Source organism: Physcomitrium patens, chromosome 19 (genome assembly GCF_059467195.1).
Source record: "Physcomitrium patens ecotype Gransden chromosome 19, ASM5946719v1, whole genome shotgun sequence".
Taxonomy (NCBI): Eukaryota; Viridiplantae; Streptophyta; class Bryopsida; order Funariales; family Funariaceae; genus Physcomitrium; species Physcomitrium patens.
In genome coordinates this window covers 10,280,722-10,298,690 of record NC_143428.1, presented here as the reverse complement: position 1 = coordinate 10,298,690, position 17,969 = coordinate 10,280,722, and the positions used below count along the sequence as shown (strand labels likewise).

Sequence of the window (17,969 nt, the reverse complement as noted above, 5' to 3'; positions counted from 1 at the left end):
ATAATATAATATTAAATTAAAATAGTTTTTTTTAAAGACAATAAGTTTAGAAAGACTTGAAATAAGACTAAAGACTAAAAAGACATTGACAAGAGTAAGGAAGCTTTCATTCTTGCCTCCATATACACAATCCAACTAGGAGCTATGTATTGATGTCCTATAGAATCTCTAATTTATATTCAATTTGCAAGATACATTTTTTAACTAGCAAGGCAAGTTTCTCACATTGTTAGCTAGTACCACAAACTATCCATACATGCAAGACATAGCTAATTTTTTAGCAAAGTTCTTAACTACTAACCAACTATAAATATGTATAAAATCAAATACACATCTATGAAGCTTCTAAAAAAGCTTTGCCACAAAATAATATCAAATCTATCTATATTTATTTTTTATCTAGTATTTCTTATTTATATATATATATATATATATATCATTATTCTTTCCTTCTTTTTTAAAGAAAAGTTTCTGGAAGAGTGAACATGATATGTTGAAAAAATTAAAGATACTGTAAAATGTATTAACTACATATTTCTATCTATATTTTTTTTGAAGATATTTGATAGGTCTTCATAACAATCAATAATGTATCATACCAAGGCAAAAGATCATCCTACTACTTGATCGTTGTTGATGCCTTCATAACTTCCTTCAAATAAAATATTTGGAATATTGTTACAAATTATTTATATATCCAATAAAATCACCAAATATCAAAAATATGTTTCAAAATTATAATAGAAAATGCTATATATCTTGCAATCTATTAAAAAAAACATATTATTCTTGAGGATCTTAATCTCTATTATGACATCTTGACAACTGTCATGATTATTATATCTTGTCTAATAAGTAAACAAATAATAATTCTTTAATTCAACCAACAAATTATTGATTTTTTACATTTTAGTATTATAAATATACAAAAACTACAAACAAAGCTAAAAAATAGAATCTTATCTTTTTTAGATCTAGTTTCTTTTATATTAAAGATTTACTATTATTTATCTTGATTTTGCTGGATATCATAAATGAAAAGAATCAACCTTCTTTATTACATTTGTTAGATTTTTAATTAGCTCATATATGCATTCATTAATATCATATCCGTGTTAATGAATAAAATATTTCAACATATTTTGGTGTTGCCTTAATACTAAGATTCCTTCTACTTTGAACTTTTGATTAATATCTACTTCTATAAGAAGACTAGCATTTTACTTCTTCTTGAAATATTGACTATCTTGTATGATTTAATAAGAGACATGTGAAATATGAGATGAATCTTTGTATATTCTAATAGATAAAATCAATAAGCAACTGAATTAATTTACTCAAAAATATGAAATGGTCCAAGCCTACTTTAATCCTTCTAATTATAAAATAAACTAGTCTTGATGTTGCAACAAAGTAATCATATCTTGTGGCTAACATAGAATTGAGATTATTCCTTGCAATAAGCATCTGCATTAGTTTCTTGTTGTTCTTGAGTTTTCATAAGTTGTACCTTCATTGTTATATGTAGTTTAAATAAATAATTTATCAAATCTTCAATCATAGAATTATCAATTTTTAAGAAGTCAAAAGCATCAAATTATAGATTATAATCATAATTAGCAAATAAAAATGATTGTTATATAGAAGAACATATCATGTTACTAAAAACAAACTCTTCTAATGATAAAAAAAAGATATCTCATCCTATTACTGATAGTTGATATTACAACTCAGATACTATTCCAAAGCTTGATTATACACCTCATTTGTCCATTGATTAGAATATAAAAAGCCAACATTAGCTTTATATCTAACTTTAAAATCTTAAAAAGGATTTTCTAAAATCTTAATATAAATTGAATCCCTCTATCTAATATAATATCTTTAAGCAATCCATAATAGCAATAGATATTGTCATGAAAAAACTTAGTTGTTTTTCCATAAGTGGTCGATTTTGTCCATGATATAAAATATGCCATCTTGATAAAAAAATCTATTATTATAAATATAAAATCATATAAATCTAAGATAATAAGATCCATAATAAAATCTATAAAAATAGATTATCATGGTTTTTTTAAAATAGATAATTGCTAAAAAAAATCCATAAGATTGATGATGTGGAATTTTTGATCTTTCAAAAACGTTACATGATTGTATAAAGTCTTTGACTCCATTTTAAATTTGAATCCATCAAAAATATCTTCATATTAGTTCCAAAATCTTATTTTATCCAAAATATTTGGCTAATACAAAATTATGAAAAATTTGAAAAATACATAATTGTGCTTGGTCTTCTAAAAGTTATATAATTATCTTTCAAAATAATTTAGATTATTCTTAAATTCTAACTTAAAAAGATTCTAAGATTAAGAATAATTATTCTTAATATCATGAACAATAGAAACAAATGATATATATGATTGAACTTGCTTGACAAAGGTTGGATCAATAGTTAATGTTGATTTTATTATGCAAAGATGAAAATGTTCCAACTTCAAGTAAATTGATCTTTCATAATCTAAAATTACATTTCTTTCTTTTGATATAAGATAAGAAAGCTTAAATAAGATTTTTGATAAATCTTATTATTTTTTTGATTGATAAGTAAACTTGATAAAGATATGTTTCAATGAACTTTACAACAATTCAAATCATACATCAATATGAAGTACTTTTTGAAATCTTCTAAACTATGATAATTTGAGCCTTCTTAAGATCCATCATAAGACCATCATTTGAAATGATATATTCTAAGAAATTAACTTGAGTAGTTTGAACTACACACTTTTTTATCTTGGCATATAATCTTGCATCTTTTAATTTTTGTAATGTACAATGAACATGAAATTCATACTCTTCTATGTTCTTAGAGTAGATTAAAATATTTTTTACATAACAAACAATAAAGTCATAAAATAACCCACAAAAGACATCATTCATTAAATGTTAAAATGCAACTAGTGCATTTGTGAATCCAAAAGGTATGACATTACATTCAAAATGTCTATACTTGGTTCAAATTGTAGTCTTTTATTCATCTCTTTTTTTAAGGCATATGAAGTTGTATACTCCTTCTGGATCTATTTTTATATAGATCTTTATTTCATTGAGTTAATCACAAAGTTCTAAAATCAAAGACAAAAAATATATGTTTTTTAATAATGATCTTGTTGAGTCCTTAATAGTCCATACACATTCACAAAGATATGTCTTTTTTCTTCACAAATAAGATAGAAATTCTTGTTGGAGATTTAAAATTTTGTATCCAATTCTTAGTCAAGTTTTTGTCAATATATTCTTTAAGTACATCCAACTTGTTTTGCAATAAATTATAGATTAGATCAAATAGTGGTTGAGCTGTGTCTTTAAAATCAATTGAATAGTCATAGGAACAATTTTCTAAAAGAATATTTATATTTTCTTTTAAAAAATGCCTTAATAATCTTAATACTTGCTTGGAATGTAATTTGAAGTCTTTTTCCTATTGAAAATAAGTGTAGCATATATAGCAAAAGTTGATCCTTCTTTTCCTATATGCATGAAAGCTCTTGCACCTATCAATAAAGATTTGATTGTATTGAATTTATGGATTCTATTAAACTAGCAAAATCCTAGGTTGAATTAGAAAAAATATCAATGTTACAAGAAATTCAATCTATTTGAAGATTATAATTTTTTAACCATGATAATTCTAAAATAATTAGATTAGAAATAAATTTAATAACATTAAATATTATTGAATTACTATAATCTTTAGTTACCACATCTAAAAGAACTATTTCACAAATAATATCTCTAAAAGATAACAAACAACCATCTATGACTTTTACATACATGGATTTATTTTTTTGAATTAAAATCTTTTCTTATTTTTTAATAAAGGCTTTGTCTACAAAATAAGTCAAAGCTCTTGAATCTAACAAGATAAAGACTTTGTGATTTTTTAGTCCTAAAAAATCTTCTATTATAAAACAAGGTGAGGGATCTAAAAAAATAATATGACCTTTACTAGGTGTTATGCAAGATTTCAATTGTACAATTCCTATTGTAATTAGAGAAACTTGTTTTCTAATATATTTTCTTTTTTTGCAACTATGCTTTTCATTTTGTGAGCATGTTATTTTTTTGGATAATGTTGAGTAGTATGTTTAAGTTTTCTATAATATAAGTATAATCTTTTTGGATGACATCAAGTTTTTTCTTACTTAGTAAGAGATTTGAAATGTATTGTGTCAATTTACATAGGTTTTGGCCTTAATGAATAAGCTTATAAAAAGTTAGAAGTTGTCGCCATAACTTGATTTATACATCTTTAATCAAACCTTTATTCTTAGCATCTTTCAAAGAGTAGATTGTCGCCTTCAATGGCTTGAGCAATAAATTGCTCCAATGAGTCTGCTCTTTGTATTGTCAATAATAAATCTTTGACATTTTTTTTCAATCTATATCAAAATTGATTGATAAGAATTTTATCATTCTAATCTATATTACATACAAGGTTTTGAAATTCTATTATATATTGTGGCTGAATGTAATCTTTATCATAAAAATAGGAGTTTGGTCTTTGCTATCATTTTTCAATCACTTTTTTCAAATGTAATTATAAAGACTTATAAGAATGAATTAAGATTATAAAAAAGTCATGAATCTTTTTCCATCAAAAATACAAACTAATAGAGAGCATTCCCGAATAGAAGTGCACCTATAAATCCAACTTGAGTAAATCCATTAGGGTATTAGAAAGGATGCAACCTTAAAAAGAGCTTCACTTGTTGTAGAAATCTTCAAAACTTTGGTCTTGTTCTGTTAAACTTCTCTGATATACTTATCCTTGCCTCCTTCATACTTATAGAAACAAGGCTTTTTGTATTTAATTATAAATTTGATCTACTTGCTTCTCTCAACTATACAACTTCTTGGCATAGAGTCTAAACCTTGTTATTGACTCCTTCTATAGGCATAAGAATTGTATCTCTATAATTCACATTAAAAATACATGAGATTTTTATCCTAAGAGTATTCTTAAGCTTGTAGAGATCTACAATAGTTACAAATCTATTCTCACTTCTACTATGAGTAGCATCCATAGTTTTTTCTTTTATGGATGACTCAAATAAACTCACAAGTTAAATTATAATAGAATAATCTACAACTTCTAATAGCAAATGAGAATTTTTACAAAAAAAGGTAGTCCACTCTCTTTAAAAAAAACAATCAATGTTTAAAAAACTAAAAGTTAGTTTAAAAGTGGATAGTTTACAACCTTTAAAATATAATAATAGAAGTGAAATAATTCACTCATTTTAAAAATAAAATAAGAATAACAAATTAACATTCTTATTCAATTGTCAAGAAAATAAATTTCAATGAACTAAAAGATTAATAAATTCTTGTATCACTCAAAAACACTAAAAAAATCACTCAAAGATGGAATAATTTTAAATTAGAATGGCTATTGCGAAAGATAAGAAGACTAGAAAGTCTTAAAATAAGATTGAAGGCTAGAAAGATATTGACAAGAGTGAAGAAGACTTTATTTTTACTTCCATATATATATTATTTAACTAAGAGCTATATAGCAATATTCTATTTGACTTCTAACATGTGTTCAATTTGCAAGATACATATCTTTATGTATAAGGTATATTTCATATATATGCACTACATCATTAATTTGTACCACAAGCTACTTTCATGTGCAATATACTGCTAACTTATTGACAAAGTTTCTAACCTATGATCAACTATTGATATGTAAAGACCAATGTACATCTATGGAGCTTCTAAGAAGTTTTGTCATACGATAATATCAAATGTATCTACATTTATATTTACCTAGCACTTCTTATCTATGTAAACATGTATGTCTTTAACATTACTACATCAACACAATATAATTATATATGAGCAATACTTGATGATACTACTTTTTCTTACATAAGGACAACAACAAACACATTAGATCTTCTATGTAAGCATCAAATTGAAGTTTACTAAGAAATGGTGGCAATTGAATATTTACCAATTTTCATCATCAATATCATTTGGTATATTATTTTGAATTGTTAGTTGAAATTTTGCTACAAATTTAGCAACATCTACACCCTTTTTACATGAATGTTAATTGCACATTTTATGTATTACCTCCCCTCTAACACTAGAAAGAAAGTATGTGATCAATTATGGAAGCATGCAATAGTTATGGTTAGTTTGGATAACCCTAGAGTCATCTGTCCAAAGGACAAAGTACATTGTGCAACAAATAAGTCAAGAAGTAATGCACATACTAAGAAATCTATCCAAATTTTGGTATTAGAAGTTGCAGATTACTCTATTATAATTTGTGTTATTTTAACAATTTAAGCTGATTACTTATTCAAATTATGGTACTTATGAATGAAGTAGTTTGCAGTAAAGTGTATGTGAAAGGCTGTAGTCAAAAATATGCTCAACACCAGCGCTTTTTCGACGCTGTTGTCGTCGACTTCCTCAAGTCGACAATGCTTCCAACATTGCAACTCTTACGGGCCGAGCAATCCCCGCGGATTTAGAGTCAATATTGTGCAATCCGAGCCTCATTCACTGAATTGGAGAAGGTGAGGAAAAGCAAGATGGGACGAGACTAGGCAGAATTTGAGTGAAAAACGAGAGGAAGAGCAAGCAAAAGTACGCATCAGGAGGTGCAGGTTTGGACTGGAAAACGAGAGAGGGTGGTCAGTATAATTACAACAGAGCAGGTACCAAAAGGTCCTCTAAAGTTCCATGGCGTTCATCCTCTTTGGATGCGACCTAAAATTAGGCTCAGAAAAAAAGGACCGATCTGGCTTGCTCTTTCTCTCTATAGATAGATGTGTCTTTTCCCTGCCTCAGCAATTCCTATGCTAAAAAGAGAACTATGCTACAAAGCATGCTGGAAGCACCACCACTGGCTCCAAATGCTGCTCATGAAGTGGCACCAGTCAGTCTGGATCGACTGCTTTTCACGACTTGCGAATCGGGTCCGAAGCTCTCCTTGCCGCTGGTTATCTGGCAGGGCAAAAATTTTGGGCTGTTTGAGCACTGGCGTGTCTTCAAGGTGTTTTTTTTTTTTTTTTTTTTTTTTTTTCTGAGGGCACCCAGGTAGGTTAACCTACTGTGGATGACGTTAGGGCGGTGCCGAACTGAGTATGATTCAAATCCGACCTTGTGATTTCCGATTAATTAGTAGTCGTGGTGAGTTTTGCGCCGCGAATTCGGGTCCGGAGCCTAGGGCATTTTTCCAGAGATGACCTCTTTGAACTGGTAAAGAAGGGTGTCGCCAGATGAGCTGTTGCTGAGAGAAATTGCTTCGGTCTGCTTGCTGCTGTACATGTCGACGTAGCGTCGCTGATTCGAAGGAGGGTATGGTTTCGAAGAAGGGAAATCATCCGAGGATTGTGGTGGCAGAAGAGAGAGCAGCACCTGCGAGACATCGTACATCGATGGACGATGCGAAGGATTGAGCTTGGAGCACAGAAGGGCCAGCTTGAGAGTCTTCTCCAGAGCGTCTACATCTTTGCATGTGGCTCTGACGTGGGGATCGATTACATCCTGCATGGTTTTGCCCTCCAGTTGAGACATGACCTACAAACAAACCAACAATCAGTACAAGACCTTCATTCAACAATTCAGTTCAACGAGCTGAATACTGCCACATGAAGAAGGCTGTGATTGAGTTGTACCCAGTCTAGGAGATTCACTTCGTCATCGACTGCTTTCTTGTTGGCCAGAATTTCCAGAAGAACGATGCCGAAGCTGTAGACGTCTGATTTTTCATTCAAGCGAGACGTCTGGGCATACTCGGGGTCTATATACCCAATTGTACCCAGAACGTGAGTGGACGTGTGCGTTCTGGCTGGCTGGATGTTCTTTGCAATGCCGAAGTCGGCGACGTGTGGCTCCATGTCTACATCCAAGAGTATGTTGCATGATTTTACGTCACGGTGCACAACTTGGGGTTTGCAGTCTTTGTGAAGGTAAGCAAGTCCCTGTGCTGCTCCTGATGCGATCTTCAGCCTTGTGTTCCAGTCCAACTTGTTCTTCACATGGCCTATAACGTCGAGTTTATTGAAGTTCAGTTCACAGCAGACCACACAGACAAATATATAAATTTGAGCAGAGAGCGTCCCAAGCAAGTGGATCCTGGGTGAGGATTATGTTTTACCGTGGAGATGATCGTATAGACTTCCATTTTCCATGTAATCATAGAAGAGAAAGTTTCCTATGGAGGACATGGAGAAGCCTCGCAGAGTGACGAGATTTCGATGCTTGATGTTTCCTAATGTCCTCAACTCTGTCTCGAATTCGTGAACATTTTGTGAAAATTGGTTGTACAACTTCTTGATTGCAATAGGATGACCGTTCTTGAGGCTACACCTGTAAACTGTGCTTGAACCGCCTCGCCCTATCACGTACTTCTCGCTAAGATTTTCAGTTATTCGCATCATCTCCTCGTAAGATTGTGGAGCCATGCCGAGGTGAAATATCACAAAACTTGGCGGGCCTGCTCAAAAATATTTACCCAGTTCAAATCATCGTTGTAAAGTATATGAGAAATACAAATAAGGGTCTCAAGCATTTTGCACCTATCAAACAAGCCCTAAATTAGTTCACAGAACTATATCTGCGCATATACGCAGTCACATTAATTGGTTTGTTCTTCACACAGATCCTCGTACCTTGAACAGTTTTGTTGGATGCTTTCAAAAAGACATGTGGTTGAGCATACCGAATGCCCACAATGGTAAGGAGGGCGAGCAAGATAAGCGCTGATATCGTAATACCCCATGTAGCTGATGGTCCAAGAGCACCTGCTCAGGATTTTGGGCTTCGTTATTGTCTAAAAGATTAGTATATGCACCACTAGAAAAATCAACCAACTCAAGATAAAGCTTGTTCCATGATTGAAACCATGCATGAAGCAGCATTGAGGCTTGAAACTTTATCTTCGATTTGGGGACTACATATACCTGGACGTTGTGATGTAGCTTCTCGAGGCTGCTGAGGGTTCAGTCCACAAGAGAAAGTGGAATTTAGGCACAGTAGCGGATTCCCAAAATAGCTGGTAACCATGGAACAGCAACTTGTTAATCAGATGTCCAAAAGCTTGACAAAAGGCAACAAGGATCAGGAAAATGTGTCCAGAAATTGCACAATTGCTTGAGATCATATTCTGATTTCAGACCGATCTCTTCAAGCGTCATTAGCAAGGCAATGACTTCGAGTGAGAGCTTGCCTGCTGGTTGGAAATCTTGAAAACACCTGATTTCGGGGAATAGTGCCCGAGAGATGATTGTAAGATATATTCCTGCGCAGTCAAACGAATTGGGACGATAATCGCAAGTTCAGAAAACGTACATTTTGCGGTCAGACGCCTCATTTAAGAGTATTGAAATGCACAGATGCGAGTTCAACACTCCACAATGACAGTATTGACCTTTATCACGACGCCCGCTACTTCAAAAACTCCGAGACAGAATAATACTTGTTTGAATATTCATGAACGTTGATACATACGCTTAACTGGATATAAATAGGTATACAAATATGTGAAGCTATGTATCAATTGAATCGGGCCAGAGAGACGTTTGAAGCACAAATCCCTGAAGAATACCAGGAGACAAACGACGATGACATTTCAAGTTTATCTGCCATCGGATTACCAATTCAAAGATGGAAAAAGTGAGGTGTTTAAAGTGCTCACAGGTAGGACAGTTCTAGAAGTTGGCCCAACTCTAAAGGAATAGGTCCTTGCAGGTGGTTTTGCGACAAATCACTGCCACGAATACAAATTAGAAACTCTAGAGATTGTTTCTACCCTTGTACATAGCAAGCTCTCAAAACAAATCTACTCATTGAGTTCATTCTTCATTAAAAAGACTTCATTAGCTCCTGCTTGGTTTCGCGAAAATGATCAAATCAAGATTTTCAGCTTCTCATAATGAAAAGGAAAATCTAACTTACAGAAAGCCGAGACTCTTCAGGTTTCCAAGAGCCATTGGAATAGTCCCATTCAATTTGTTGTCGTGTAGATCTCTGTTATTACAACTGTAATTTATTAATACAAATGAGAGAGGTAATTTCGCATTCATAACATGTTATTTGTCAAACCTAAAAGTAGTTGTAATTCCTTACTTTAAAAAATGAATGTATGTTTGGAACTTACATGCTGAGGAGATGCTCAAGATTAGATATTGAAGAAGGTATTTGTCCACTCAGACTGTTTCTTGATAAATTCCTGATCCAAAAATAATCAATATTAGCAGGCCGCACTAGATATACTTCATGTGCTGCTTAAAAATTGTAGAGAGAAGGAATTTAGAAGGGGCAGATTATACAAATCTGAGACACGGTCATCAACAACGCAATAATTAGAAATATATCATTTCCTTTTATTTCAGCGTCAATGGTCAAAATTTGTTTTAGTTCGGAGCAGCGAAGGGGAGAGCCTCGACTTACAATATATCAAGGTTGACTATCATTCCAATTTCCTCCGGCACACTGCCTGTGAAATTGTTGGATGCTAGATTTCTGGTCAAATCAACAAGTGACTGATAAGTACTGCAACTCAATATTCAATAAATGCAGACATATTGCACCTAAAGTTAGATTCTAAAGTAGAACTTACAGAAGGGTGAGGTTTGTTAGCTGCTGAAGTGCAGGAGAAATGCTTCCATTGAGCTGGTTTCCGTGTAGGTTTCTGATCATAACCCCAATGAACAAAATCAACAAAGAGCTTAACAGACGAGGCGGAAACTTCGATCGTGCTCTCATGGGAGAAATTCTATTGACGACGTAAATGGAAACAATTTTCCTCCACAATTCGTATGAAATCTGGGTGTACAAGTATGATAACTCTATATTACAGAATGTTTGTGAAGCGCAGATATGAATCGGAGAAATTTACTAGAGGTGCGATCTTACAGAAGATTCAGAGCAGCCAGTGAACTGATATTCTCTGGAATGGTCCCCGAGAGCTGATTATTTGACAAATCTCTGGAAGACGACGTACTTTCCATCAGCATATAGCACTCCGGAGATGTTGCTTGAACCTTACAAGTACAAATATGGTGGTCTAACAAATGAGCTTCTAACTTTCAGAGTAACACAGACAGGCATAGAAAACTTACAGTTCGAATAGACCTGTAAGGTAGCTCAATTCGGATGGTATCTCTCCTGTTAAACGGTTGCCGCTCAATTCTCTGCGTAAAACTAAAATACATCAACAGAAGGGCCCTCACTTACAAAGAATGCGGCACAATACTATTTTATGTGTAAAATCAAAACTCATCACTGGAGTAAGCTCTTACAGGTAATTTAGTCGCGACATATTTCCAAATTCAACTGGTATAGGTCCCGAGATATTGTTATTGTAGAGATATCTGCATGAAATTCAAAATCAACAATCCATTCAGTCCGTGGATCCAGTTCTTCTCAGTAGTAACATCCGTTGGCTCACTTTTGATTTTGAGTCGTCAACCTGTTGCAGAAAACTATTTCATGCACAAAATGATTCCTTCTGAGTAGAGCATTCTTTCTCTATTAAATAACTTAGCAATGATTTCAACTTACAGTTTCGTGAGGGAAGTTAGATTCCCAAGTATCGGAGGAATTTGGCCTTCAAGCTTGTTGTTGCTTAAGTCACTGTATGATATCAAAGGTGTCAATACAATATTACTTGCAAATAAGCTGGCCTTGAAGGCGAGTATTCCAGTCCCTAAAGCAATAACTACATTTTGCGCTGAACCCAAATGCGTTGTTTACTTGAAGTTTGGGAGCTGCACTTAGTTCCAAGAAGCTAACAATGCTACATCTGGTTGTTTGGCTTGTGGTGTAACATGTAAACTGTGAAAACAGCCCAACTTACAGTATAACAAGGGCTTGCATCAGGCCCAAAACATCAGGGATTCCACCAGTAAGTTGGTTCGCCTCCAGTGACCTGCACATTTGTTTGTTAGCGGAATGGCTGTCATTCATACACATTTCACGACGGACCTGTATTTGGCAGATGAGAAGCAAAATTTTCACTGCCAAGAGTAGGGTGATTCCACAAGGTCATACTTACAAGGTGCTGACTTGTAAGTAACCTATATTATACGGTATCTCTCCGGAAAAGCTGTTGTAGCTCAAGTCCCTGCGAACCAAAATTACAGGTTTGAACTTCAAAAGCTGCCATTAAAAGATCTCAACTGGCAATCAATAGGGGTAGAATGAACCATCAGAGCTTAATAATATGGAGCTCTGCTTACAATATCTGAAAGGACGTGCAGTTTCCAATGCCAGCTGGTAGTGGTCCCGCTAATTTGTTGTCACGGACATTGCTGTGCAAAAGGGAATGAAATTATGATAATGCTTTTTGGAAGACATCTAAAGTGCTACATAGAATGGCACTGACAGAGGAGCAGCGGATAGAACCCTTGAAACCAATCTGCCTGATTCTTATCTTCTGCATTGCAGGTACTGCTCTCGTTCAAATAATATTCTGTTGGAGAAAACGACTGTGGGCAACAAGGAAAGTTCAAAACCACCGCACACTGTGATGTGGTACTTACAAATAGGCGAGCTGCGTCAATTTGCACATGTCATCAGACAAGCCTCCTGTGAGCTGGTTCGACTTCAACATTCTGAAACAAAAAATATTCAACACTTAGTCTGAGGGAAAGTCTTGTAAAAGTAGGAGAGTATTGGAAAGTAACCGATTCCATAAACATCACTGGAAGCCGTAGATAGAAGAGAAATTTACAACTGGATAGAAAGGCATCTAGGAATAATAAACTCACAAATACTGTAAAGTTTCACTCCAGTAGAGTAAAGGAGGTATGGGACCCGATAGACTATTGAACTGCATGTCCCTGCTCACGACGAAACTTTTGTCATCAGTCAATTATGATAAACCGAACCCTGAAATGGGAAAAATAAATAAATAAATAAATAACTTTTCGGTCTCCAAATAGAATATGCAAGAAGTTCAGCTACTTTCATGGCATTGAGTATGTGAGATGAGAAAGGGCAGCAGTTTTACTCACAAGTGCCTCAAATTTGAAAGCCCTGCAAATGAGGACGGAATAGGTCCCGAGAGTCTATTATTCCTCAAATTCCTGCAAGTTAGTTACCAGCAACTCAAATTCTAACCTCGAATGTCCCTTTACAGCAAAATCAAAAAGAAACCAAGGTTGATAGAATGCAGGGAAGGACACTCATAAATGAAGCATAAATTGATGCACTCATATTACTGCAAAGGATATTATGCAAAACTTACAAGACTTCAAGCAACTGCAACTGTGATAAGAGATATGGGATCTCGCCGCCTAGATTATTCGAGGACAAATCTCTGCAGCCAATGGAAACACCACTTAACTCACGATCACCAGGGTAGATACGAAGAATTTTCAGAATTTATGTAGCAGCGATGTTGGAAGCTTGTCGGTAGAGAAGCTCTTCAATGAAATTTCTCGCAGACGCTAAGCGAACTTAGACAATAGTAGTAATAAAAACAACAACAATAACAATAATAAGTCTTCAGGTACTATTCTGCCAACAATGTAAACCAGCATCCTGCAACGCATGCAGAAAGCTATCTCAATGACAGAGGCTCTCTTGTGATCAAGACAGCAAAGCTTTAGACGCATTTCAATGTTTTGCGAACCGGTGTCAACGTTACTTTTACCTCCGAGCACACCATCAAAACAAAGAGACTTACAAATGTGTCAAGCTTGTGCAGTTACAGATTTCAACTGGAATTTGCCCGGAAATGTTGTTCCCGCTGAGATCTCTGCAAGAATTGATAGAAAGAGTTTGAGAGTTCAGTAAGAAATTCTGATTATGTTGTTCTAGGTTTTTGTAGAAGGGTGCCAGCTCAAAAAAGCAGGAGCCACTCTTGCTACAAGGTAACAACTCTGCAATGACTCTCTTTAGAATCAACGCATCATGTCCATCAGCGTTCTAGACTAAGAGATTTAAACTTGTGCGAGTGTTGTGGGACAGTGAAGTGTAAATCTTTCAGTTGGTGAGAAGATCTCACAAGATTTGAAGGCTCCCCAAGAGTCCTATCGACGGGGAGATTTCTCCTCCAAGAGCTAGTTCCGACAAATTCCTGTAGAGCCGCAGTTTGTGTAGAACCATCAACGATACATGTGAGACGCCCACAGAAACAAAGCTATTGAGTAATACATCTTTTTAATAATCTAGGGTAAATCACTGAGCTACAGCACTTGCAAAGTAGTTCCTTAATAGTCGAGCCTAAACAGACAGCATTGCTCCGTTCCTGAGCTTCCTGGCTACTGAACTCCGAAAGGTGATGACACCAAATGCTCTGCGGAACCAACTTACAGTGCAACTACTTCGAAGGTAACATTGTTGCAGTTCACACCCATCCACCCACAAGGAGATTGGCTTTCAACGTCCCAGTCATGTAGCTCCTCTTCACCATTCACGAACCCCGCTTTGAGGTTCACGAGGATGCGCACTGCAATCAACAACATAATCCCTGTAATGAGCGGGTTACCGAAATTTTGAGTGGACAAAGTAGCCGTTGTAAAGATAGCTAGTCCTGGGGACATCCTCGAGACCTCAAGTAAAACACGCCGACGCGGTTCTTTACAACCTCTTCCAAAGACCTTAGAAGCAACAGCAGCTTGGAGCCGAAAATGGCTTGCATGTACCCATGACTAGCTTCTGGGCTATTGCTGGCAGTGGGTTACCCACGAAACTCTCATAGTATTGCAAGTACTTTTTTCTGCGTTCATTTTCACGATATCACACGGCACAGGTGTGCACGCAATGCCATTATGTATTACTTGCAGGCATTGTGAGAAAACGAGAGCGCTGGGGCAACTTCATCCTTTGAGAGCTACGACAAATATGATCAATTGATCTTTCAAGGTCGCCATTACCCGACATCGTTCACCTTGAGCTGTGCGACAGGAAGGAACCAAAGCACTGTCCAGAAACTTAAGGTTGCGAAGGGATCCGTGTAGCGTATGTGATTGAATTCACTCACCCTCGTCAGGTAAAGAGATTGCTTTAGTCGGTACGCCCCAAGAACTCAGCAAGGATATCACAACCCACGGGAGGAGATTTGTAAACATTAGCCATTGCCGCCCTCCCGTCATCATTTCTGCTCTTCGTATCTCACACTCCAAGCGACAATCCTCTTGGAGTTCTCTCCAAAGTGACCACTCGAGATCAAGAAGCTGTATGAAATGATATCCACCTTAAGAACGGAATGATTCCGGCGACATGTCGTGTAGCAACGTCTACATCTCAACAGGAAGTGCTTAATGCAGCTGTGAAACTGGACTGCAGCCAAGAATCTCTTGGGACTTCACATAGAACACCTTGCGCTGCTTCTGCTCGCAATTCTAATGCTCTCAAAGCCTTTCTACCCCCCCCCCCCTCCTGACAGCGTCAATTAGTATCACGAGTCAGAATAAGTGGGGACCTCAGACAGAAAGTAGAAATAGAAATCGAGCTGGGCAAACGAGTACGATGACAGCTTGTTTCTCTAGCCACTGATCCCTGAGAGCAGTCAAAGAAGTTGAAAGAAACAGAAAATTTGAAGAATCCTTTGATTGAATCCCATCAATCAACGCTGTGGAAAGTACCTGCAAAGTGCACTCAAAGCGGAGATCTGGATGTATTATGGTGCGGCCTAGTGATGAGGCGAAAGAGATCACACGGCTGCAAGTACTGCCACCCTCGTTGCAGCAGATAGACTCCAATCTGGCCAGGTTGATCACCCGTCATGACAAGAACGACCCGTAAGTTTAGTGGAGGAAAAGCTTCAGTGGAATTCTACTCTGAACACTTAGCGCCCGTAACTGCAATCTAACCATACCCACCGCAGATATATACCCCTGACAGGATTTGTCCTGTACAGTGATGCTGCGGTGAGAACTGAAAAGCATGGGGGGGGGGGGTGCAGAAACCTACAGCTCCCTGACACATTGCTCACAGACATAAAGAGAAAAGCTCAAGTGTACTGGAGTGATAACCTGGATTCCGGTACAGGGATCGTAATAGCTAGAGAGGAATAGGAAAGAAAATTAAAACTCCGAAATGTATCGCATTCAACCAGCGAGTGGCGCTGTCGTTCAGCGAACCGAGAAAGAAAACGTGACGCGTCCATCATCAACATGGCTCTCCAAGTGCTCAACCCTCCCTCCCGAGCTCTCTCGTGCCTTCCCCCCTGATCTTGCAAAGTCCAAGCAAGCCATGACTTCGCAGCGGTGGCAGCAAGTCGATCCTCGGTGCCTGCCACCACTAACCGTTTGAATGTGCTACAATGAATGTTGCGACTGATCCCGTGTTACGATCCCCCAAATGGTCCAAACCAAAGAAACAACTGAACGCCATGGGGCCAAATCTAGGGCAATCAAACCTGCAGGCCTGAATTATCTCAGCCAAAGCTTGCTCAAATCTTCGGGACACAACATGTCGCAGCAAACGTTATGGTAAATCCACCGTCGCTCCCTCAAAACAGTGCACCTGCTTTCTGCACCTCACCATGTCCATGCACAGCCGGTGTAATTAAAACCTCCAGTATTGAGGCATGAAGGAAGAATACAAAGGGGGGGGGGGGGGGGGGGGGTAGTATTAGCAGTATTGTTTATTGACGAGGAGCGTGCCATGAAGCCAGACAGAGATTTATACTCATGTTTTACTGCAAGATTTTCTCCCCATCATTCCATTTTGAACCCATTCTTGCCATTGCCAGCATGCCCCACTTAGCTGATAGATAATGCAGCTGAAGAGTAGCTCTACCTGCAGCTAGAAACTCCAGGCTTTCTTCTTTTTCTTCATTGTGCTTCCTGCTGCAGCTTGGCTTAGGGCCATGAGTCCATTGTACTACTGTTACTTGCTGCTTCTATTACTGCACTCCAATTCAGTTTGTGCCAAGGTACTGTGCTGGTGGTACTTACTGGATGCCTTGCTTGATTGATGGCTGTGGTTTTTGTTGCCCTTGACTGAACCCAATTCTACAATTTCCATGCCCTGCCTGTGTGCAGCCAGCAGCCTTCCAAATTGCAACAGTTCACGTGGATGTGGGTACACAAACTCAAATCCATATCTTGCTTGCTTGCTTGGCTAATTGCCTAATGGATTCTTCTTTCTCCCTTTGGAGTGCCCTTTTCCCAGATCAGCTTTAAGATGGGTCTTGCTAAGGCAGTTTGTTTGTTTGTTTGGTTGTTTGTTACTGCTTTCCCTCTGCATCCCACTTAAACAAAGCTGGGGTGTGACTAGGACAGTGTGCTGAGATTTTATGCTCCCCACTCCCCATCATGAATGAGTTTGTATCTCAACAGTTGCTCCTCAGATTCATTCTTCTCTGCTGGGCATTGAAAGTTGCAAGGATGATGTTTCATTCACAATAATGATTTTCCATCCACATTTTTTCTGACAAAGTGAATGCTTAGATTAAAAAGCTTACAAAGAAATTTGTGAACTAGTGAGCTAACTTTTTTGCTTGGACACAAACCATGCTATCTACCCTGGGGAATTTGTTGGACTGAAGTTTTAGCTTGATGAAGTTCCATAAGTAAATGCTCAAGTAGGAACTGATAGTGACGTCAGAAGAGCATCTTCTATTTGTTGCCTTACAGAAAAAGAGATCCATAGCCACTCACAAATATGCACACACACACACACACACACGTATGTATGTATGTATGTATGTATGTATGTATGTACATGTATGTATATATTGTATGTATATATAGTCCAGCTTGGTTCTATGTATTCAAATGTATGTGGAAACTTACTTAAGTGGAAAGTAAAGTAAATTTGTATAGGAATCCAAAGTAAGCAATTTGGTGCAGATTTGGAAAGGCATCCATCAATCTAACTCAGGCCCTGCATTTCCACATTACTTTTGTACCACAGGCATTGTGAAGATCAATCTCATGGATCAGATATATGTTTCCTTTTGTCTTTGTCTCTTTTTACTGTTT

At 36.5% G+C, this 17,969-nt stretch overlaps 2 protein-coding genes across 2 annotated transcripts; both read right to left on the bottom strand.

The window, feature by feature from the left end:
• Nucleotides 1-6,690: 6,690 nt before the first annotated feature.
• LOC112272826 (uncharacterized) lies at nt 6,691-15,349 on the bottom strand. The gene is made up of 26 exons (XM_024500969.3): nt 15,020-15,349; nt 14,350-14,485; nt 14,042-14,113; nt 13,721-13,792; nt 13,280-13,351; nt 13,047-13,118; nt 12,801-12,872; nt 12,573-12,644; nt 12,270-12,341; nt 12,086-12,154; nt 11,888-11,959; nt 11,593-11,664; nt 11,331-11,402; nt 11,151-11,222; nt 10,945-11,016; nt 10,649-10,720; nt 10,480-10,551; nt 10,187-10,258; nt 9,985-10,056; nt 9,725-9,796; nt 9,257-9,328; nt 8,991-9,082; nt 8,700-8,831; nt 8,186-8,524; nt 7,704-8,071; nt 6,691-7,605 (listed from the first exon to the last, which is right to left on the bottom strand). Exons 1-26 carry the CDS (start codon nt 15,132-15,134, stop codon nt 7,249-7,251), a joined length of 2,904 nt encoding a protein of 967 aa, XP_024356737.1. The 5' UTR covers nt 15,135-15,349; the 3' UTR covers nt 6,691-7,248.
• On the bottom strand, nt 15,283-17,299 carry LOC112272827 (uncharacterized). Its single transcript, XM_090244724.1, has 5 exons — nt 17,217-17,299; nt 16,941-17,017; nt 16,014-16,272; nt 15,624-15,741; nt 15,283-15,417 (listed from the first exon to the last, which is right to left on the bottom strand). Exons 1-5 carry the CDS (start codon nt 17,297-17,299, stop codon nt 15,283-15,285), a joined length of 672 nt encoding a protein of 223 aa, XP_090100850.1.
• Nucleotides 17,300-17,969: the final 670 nt, after the last annotated feature.